General features: G+C 45.7%; 1 protein-coding gene, 1 long non-coding RNA gene and 1 other non-coding gene across 3 annotated transcripts; 2 read left to right on the top strand and 1 right to left on the bottom strand.

The window, feature by feature from the left end:
• Nucleotides 1-547: 547 nt before the first annotated feature.
• On the top strand, nt 548-1,142 carry LOC125555951. Its single transcript, XR_007304962.1, has 2 exons — nt 548-600; nt 675-1,142. It is a non-coding gene; the product is annotated as an uncharacterized LOC125555951 (long non-coding RNA).
• Nucleotides 1,143-1,154: 12 nt separating this feature from the next.
• Nucleotides 1,155-1,228, top strand: TRNAI-AAU. The gene has a single exon. It is a non-coding gene; the product is annotated as a tRNA-Ile (tRNA).
• A 1,710-nt stretch (nt 1,229-2,938) lies between these two features.
• LOC125508797 (protein NRT1/ PTR FAMILY 2.3-like) lies at nt 2,939-6,910 on the bottom strand. Its single transcript, XM_048673594.1, has 4 exons — nt 6,615-6,910; nt 6,291-6,508; nt 3,905-4,449; nt 2,939-3,812 (listed from the first exon to the last, which is right to left on the bottom strand). Exons 1-4 carry the CDS (start codon nt 6,766-6,768, stop codon nt 2,975-2,977), a joined length of 1,755 nt encoding a protein of 584 aa, XP_048529551.1. The 5' UTR covers nt 6,769-6,910; the 3' UTR covers nt 2,939-2,974.
• Nucleotides 6,911-7,479: the final 569 nt, after the last annotated feature.

Here is a 7,479-nt window from a genome sequence, read left to right as displayed (position 1 = left end):
CATGGGTTGCTGGGCCATCTGGATGGTTAGGAATGACAAGATTTTCACATCTTCACCTCCTAGTTTAAACTCCTGGAAATTCTATATTCAGGAAGGCATTCAACACATCAAACTCAGATCAAAGGAAGCCAAGGCCGCAAAGATAGACCAGTGGATTGTACAGACTCTGTAATTCTTTTTATTATGATACCTAGAACAGGCATTGGGTGATTTGTTGTGTGGTCTTGTACTTTGTACTTTGTTTATATTATATAAAATACCGTAGAACAATTGTTCTACGGTCACAACAGGGTCAAGAAAAATACGATAGCCTAGCTTAATGTATATATGTGCCTTTTCATAGTGTTAATCACTGAAACCCCGTATGCTTTTTTTAGCTTGTGGGTCGGATCCAGATAAAAATGCCCAAGGTTAATAGTAAATTCATTCGCAAAACAAAGTAGATTAATTAATGTTGTACGGAGCGGAGTGGCTCATGAGATGGGTCGCCATCCTGATGTAGATGGATGACTAGATATGGCTGTGTTTGGCGACACGAAACGACCACGCAGGTCAGTCGCCCACTCACTCGCTCTCCTCTCATCAATCCCAACAGTTCACGTAACTCCGTCCAACTTGTGATGGGTCTCTCTCCAGCTGCTCATGTACTTACAAGATATGTGTTCATATCACAGGATCAGGAGCACTAGCTAGCGTAGAAGCCATGGTCTCCGGCGGTGGCCAGGCCCAGGCGCCGTCGTCTGCTCCGGCGGCAGAGTACGGCAGCACGCTGCCGCAGATGGTGGACGATGAGAGGAGCTACAAGTCGCATGGGGAGCTCATGCTGCTGCTATTCGTCGTCGTCTTTGCGCTCCTCTTCGCTTCTGTCTTCTTCTTCCTCTGGTTGAGACGAAGGAGGGACCGCCGGCGCTGACCGGACGATGGTTCAGGACTTCATGGTTGTGTCTTCGTGGATCATCTGGCGCAACCGATAGATCTTTTACTTTTACTACATCCAGATCCAGCCACAAATTTGTACGTACCAGTTTGGAGCTTTATTAATTTGAATTTGAGCGTAATCTCTCTCTAAAAACAAATTTAAACCTTGCATAGTTTGTAGTTAGGACTGATCTTGTGTTAGTAAAGCTAGTGTAATTTCATTCCGTTGTCACGTTGGCCTATTAGCTCAGCTGGTTAGAGCGTCGTGCTAATAACGCGAAGGTCGCAGGTTCGAGACCTGCATGGGCCATTATTTTTTTGCTGCATGTTCTAGCCACAATTTTCGACCTCATATGTGGATTTTTTTTTTTCATTTGTTTCAAGCCATTACACACAAAAACATGATCAAACCAGCGTCAGTGAACAGCCTGCAGGTACCAACTCAGCAGTTGCTATTCGCTGCATGTCTGCTTACTCACTAACACCGTTCTTTTTTTACTGAGAGCTACGCAAATGTCTGTCTGAACAAGTTGAAAATTGAAACGGACCTCACGCACTCAAACATCTTTCATGCAAAAAGAAAAAACTCAGATGAGCTCGGGCTCAAAAATGGATTTCTGTGTTTCGCCACAAACGAAGCCCATCAGGCTAAGACAAAAAGAAGACAAACCAAATCTAACCAGGCACCTCATAATTTCTCAAAGAAAAAAGCCCTCGTAATCGAGACATGCATGGGCCATTATTTTTTTGCTGCATGTTCTAGCCACAATTTTCCACCTCATATGTGGATTTTTTTTTCATTTGTTTCAAGCCATTACACACAAAAACATGATCAAACCAGCAGTCAGTGAACAGCCTGCAGGTACCAACTCAGCAGTTGCTATTCGCTGCATGTCTGCTTACTCACTAACACCGTTCTTTTTTTACTGAGAGCTACGCAAATGTCTGTCTGAACAAGCTGAAAATTGAAACGGACCTCACGCACTCAAACATCTTCCATGCAAAAAGAAAAAACTCAGATGAGCTCAGGCTCAAAAATGGATTCCTGTGTTTCGCCACAAACGAAGCCCATCAGGCTAAGACAAAAAGAAGACAAACCAAATCTAACCAGGCACCTCATAATTTCTCAAAGAAAAAAGCCCTCATAATCGAGACCTGCATGGGCCATTATTTTTTTGCTGCATGTTCTAGCCACAATTTTTGACCTCATATATGGATTTTTTTTTCATTTGTTTCAAGCCATTACACACAAAAACATGATCAAACCAGCAGTCAGTGAACAGCCTGCAGGTACCAACTCAGCAATTGCTATTCGCTGCATGTCTGCTTACTCACTAACACCGTTCTTTTTTTACTGAGAGCTACGCAAATGTCTGTCTGAACAAGCTGAAAATTGAAACGGACCTCACGCACTCAAACATCTTCCATGCAAAAAGAAAAAACTCAGATGAGCTCGAGCTCAAAAATAGATTCCTGTGTTTCGCCACAAATGAAGCCCATCAGGCTAAGACAAGAAGAAGACAAACCAAATCTAACCAGGCACCTCATAATTTCTCAAAGAAAAAAGCCCACATAATTTCTCAAAAGGAAAAAGGAAATCAGGCACTTCATCATATGTGGATTTTTTTTTCATTTGTTTCAAGCCATTACACACAAAAACATGATCAAACCAGCAGTCAGTGAACAGCCTGCAGGTACCAACTCAGCAGTTGATATTCGCTGCATGTCTGCTTACTCACTAACACCGTTCTTTTTTTACTGAGAGCTACGCAAATGTCTGTCTGAACAAGCTGAAAATTGAAACGGACCTCACGCACTCAAACATCTTCCATGCAAAAAGAAAAAACTCAGATGAGCTCGGGCTCAAAAATGGATTCCTGTGTTTCGCCACAAACGAAGCCCATCAGGCTAAGACAAGAAGAAGACAAACCAAATCTAACCAGGCACCTCATAATTTCTCAAAGAAAAAAGCCCTCATAATTTCTCAAAAGGAAAAAGGAAATCAGGCACTTCATCATGAAAATAATAGCTCAAGACTCAGCCTGCAAATCCTTTTTTACATTACCACGGTGGTCGATTGGTTTTGATACTTATATCGGCTGGCACAAATGAGGAAATAGCCAAAGTTCACAGTCACTGCCACAGCCACGGTCCAGTACACGTTGTCCAGCCTCGCCTGGTTTACGTTCCCCGGCAGCCACGCCGTGACATGCCTCACCACGTCGACGAACACCGTGCTGAGGTAGAACCCCATGGCGATGAGCAGCGGCGCCATGGCCGTCGCCAAGCTCCGCAACGTCTTGGGGAACTCCAGATAGTAGAAGGCCATGTTTCCGGGGAAGTGGAGGGCCTCCCCGATCCCCACGACACCAAGAGGGAGCAGGAGCCACAGTACGGACATGGGGGTGACCCAGCCGGCCGGCGCATCGGCGCCGCCGTGTGCGTGCACGACGCTCAGTCTTCGGCGCTCCACCAGAGCCGCGACCACCATGCCCGCAATGTTCACGACGTGGCCGAGCCCCACGCGCTGCAGCGGCGACGGCGGCATGCCGGTGATCCTGCGCCAGAGCGGGAAGACGGCACGGTCAAGGACCGGGGTGACGGCGATGAAGGCCACGAGCGAGCAGACGGTGATGGATCCTGCTGGGATCTTGAAGCGCGGTCCGAGCGAGCGGTCCATGGCGAGAGCCTGCAGGATGATCATGCCGATCATCACCCCGATGGACACGCTGAGCATTATACCAGACGACCACAGTGGGAGGACGCCGAGCAGAGACTTGAGATCCTCCACTTGCTGCACCCTGCACAGCCTCCAGCCGCTTGCACAACGGCCGCCAGACGCATCATCAATGGGGTCCTCGGTGGCGGTGATCATGGCGGCACGATTAAGAAAGCTGCAAGCAAGATGCCATGAACACGAGTGGTCAGCACGTACCAACGCTACTCATCTTTCTTCCAGAAATTGGAATACGGGAATGGCGCCAACCTTAATCGTTTGCTTGGAGCGCCCTCGCCGGCCGAGTCCACGACAGCATTGTCTCCCACGTAGTACGGCACGGGACCTAGCGCGCCGACATGGACGCGAGCCTTGCGCACGGCGGCCACGACGACGCGGGCCAGCTCGGAGTATGGGCTGCCGTTTGGCGCGGGCATCCGGTAGTACCGCGCGCCGAGGAGAAACAGGACCAGACTGAACGCCGTCGCGGCGAGGCAGATGGCGAAGCCCAGGGCCCAGGACACGCCGTCCTGGATGTAGACGATGGCCGTGTCGCCGATCAGGAAGGAAGCGTAGAGGAAGACGAAGTACCAGTTGAAGAAGGTGTCCTGGTCGCGCGCGCCGCCGAACTGGTCCGCGCCCATCGTGGCCACGTTGAAACGCGTCCCGCCGGTGCCGATGGCTAGAAGGGACACCGCGGCGTACAGCACGGCGAGCTGCCCGGCCGTTCCGCGCTGGCACACGGCGGACGGCGCCGGGCAGTACGGCGGCCGCAGGGACGGCAGGGCCGCTGAGAGAGTGAACAGCACGAAGGACTGGAAAATGACATTGGATGGGCACGTAATTAATTATTAACAGTGCTCTAAAAAACAAGCACTAATTGAATAAACAATTGTTCTTTATTTGCGGCAAGAATAAACAATTGTTCAAGAGAGAATATCACATTGAAACCAAGCTGAGATAAAATTTTGTGGAAAACCACTTTGAAAGTTTTGGAAAATTTTGAAAAAAAAGGATGTTGTGGATGTTCTATTGCATGCGAAATTCCAAGTTCAAACACATTACTGGAGCTATGAAAAGAGCAAATTCAGGAATGAATATCGATGTTTAATTGTTGCACGACGCTATTCAATGCTGTTTTTTTGTATCATGTAAATGATAATGTGTTTGGGAATTTCACATGCTCTTAACATTCTGTTTTTCCTTTTCCTTTTTGAGATTTTTTTGAAACTTCAAAATATCACTTTCACGTGGTTTTCACCGGTTTCCATCAAAACTTCGTTTCCATGTCATATCCGCTATAAATGGCAATGCTCAAGAATTGTTTTATGTAGAACAAAACTGATGTGCATATGATGTTTTGAAGTCTGATTTTGATACGACACCACTGTGAGCCACACGATGAAATCCGTACCAATTGTTTTTGACACATCGTAATAAAGATGATGCAATCCAACGGTGCACGTGATCCATCGTACTAACTAGTGTTAGATTGAAATGGTCGCACTGGTAACAAATCGTTGGTTGTTCCCCCACAAAATAAATAAATAAAAATCATTGGTTGTTGGAAATGAAAGGAGCATACCCATGGACGTTGTTGCCAGAAACATAATTGATATTGTTAGTTGTCAACGTCATCGCATCAATGTCAAGTGGTCTTGTTTGTATAATTACGTGTGGTTGTTTTGTGGAGAGAGTGAGACATGACAACTATAAGTCTATAATGTCTACTGGTATTGATTTCAAGCTTTAATTATGTGTGTTGCACATCAAACAATACTCTATATCTATACTTCTTCTAAAAACAGGAGTGGTGATTTCACGCAACTAATCCCATCCATATTGGCATTGGCGTAAATTATGAAAACCTGCTCCCTCAACCAAATTTTGCTCGTTTATGAGAAACAAAAGTTGAGCTTTGGAATTGTGCATTCAAACCATGAGAAATGAAAGTTAAGCAGTTCCAAACATTAAGTTTTATTACTCACCAGAATATTTATGTAACCCGCTTTACAAATAAACCACATCGCGTTCTACCGCCAACATGATGGTCCTTTCCTTAAGGCTCTCAATTTTTTGAAACCCGCTACGAGCTACTTTGTTTCTTCACATGTCCTATAAACATGAACTCTAGTGCGAGTGGTAAAAGGTACGCTCACCTGGCAGCCATGTGGATGGACTTTTTTCCCCTCCCAAACCATTTTTGGCCTCATTGTTGCATAAATGAGTTTATAGTCTAAATCTGATCATTTTTTTTGAGTTTTTAGCTTAAATTGTGCAAATACTTTGAGTTAATGGATTAATGAGATATTTCACTCTTTTATCATTCAGCTAAAGAGTTTCTTTCATGCTTCCGAGGCTACTTTTTAGGCATGTTAGTCATTTGATCAACAATGAGATAAATCACCTAGACAAAATGATATCAAACCTAATCCATATAGGTAGTTTGCTATGCACTACCTACGTCCGATAATGTAAGATGTTTTTCAGTTCATATTGAACTGTGAAAACGCCTTATATTATGAGACGGGAGGAGTATTTGCTAAAGGATTATAGTGGATCTGCTCCAGCCTATGCACTACTTCAAATTCCAAAATGTATACTGCAGTCTGCACAAGCTTTGAACAGAGGAAGCACGTCACGTGCACGCACGCACCAGAACGTTGATGGCCGCGCCGGCGAGGATGACCGGGAAGCAGCCCAAGTAGGAGTCGGAGAGGATGGCTCCGGCGACGGGGACGAGGTTGAGCGAGCCGCGGACGATGTTGGCGATCTGCGCCGCGTCGATGCTCTCCACGTTGTACTCCTTGATGAGGTAAATCTGCAGGTTGCTGGTGGTGCCGTTGATGGCCAGCCCCAGCCCAACCATGCTCCCTGCGTGCATGCTCACACAAAACACACGCATGTACACATGTTTTTTCCCCCTCGGGAGAGAGTTAATTGTGTGGGGAAGAGAGGAAATGAGGGAGAGATCACTAACCAGCTATGAAGGGGAGGGTGATCCATCCTCCTTGCTTCGCCTCTCCTTTCGCTTGCCCTTCTTCTTCTTGGTCTGATGGCTTGGGCTGAGATCTCGGCGAGCTCTCCATCTCTGCTTCTGCCATTGCTCCAAGCTTGGTGTCCTTGAAGTACATGGATTGTGCTACGCGTATATAGCTGTATATCTACCAAATGGAAGGTGCCTTGCTGGGTTTGATAGGTTGTTAAGAAAATAAATTTTGTTCTTTTTTTATTTTTTCTAATCAAAATCAAGGCTGGGCCTGGACATTAATTCGTAACAATGATTTTGAAGGGTCTTGCGTCTAGACACATGGGCTACTTATACAACTTGCGTGCAAGTTCATTCGCAGAAAAATAAAACATGTTTGTAAGTTAAAGGCCAGAGTTCCTTACCACATACTCTCATTTTTCTTAAAGCCGCCCCATTTAAGAAACCGCAGTCAAGTTCTTTTCAACCGTTGTCCAGTTAGCATTTTTCTTGAATTCTCAAACAAAGAGTATTTTTTTTCTTCAAAAGAGCACGGATCTATTGAAAAGTGCATCGAAAGTAAATTTTTCTGCGAATCTCGGTGTAATTTCTATTATGTTCCAGTTAGTGCGACGGTAATTCCAGTTACCTTGTACCATGAGTTTAGTATTTGATTTGCTTATTCGGTAGGCGGATCACCATTGGCTTATGGAACTCCTCATCGCGGGATTACATTCCACACCATGGTCCTCCTTCGACGTTGCCACAACGTGGTCGCCTTCACAATTAAGGTTGTTAAACCGAAACCCTGCATTAAGTTTGATGGATCAACGTTATCTCATATTTTCTTCGATCCTCATAGATGTCTCCACCTATC

This window comes from Triticum urartu, chromosome 5, assembly GCF_003073215.2.
Source record: "Triticum urartu cultivar G1812 chromosome 5, Tu2.1, whole genome shotgun sequence".
Lineage (NCBI taxonomy): Eukaryota > Viridiplantae > Streptophyta > Magnoliopsida > Poales > Poaceae > Triticum > Triticum urartu.
Note: the sequence above shows the minus strand (reverse complement) of the source record. Positions and strands in the feature narration are given on the sequence as shown.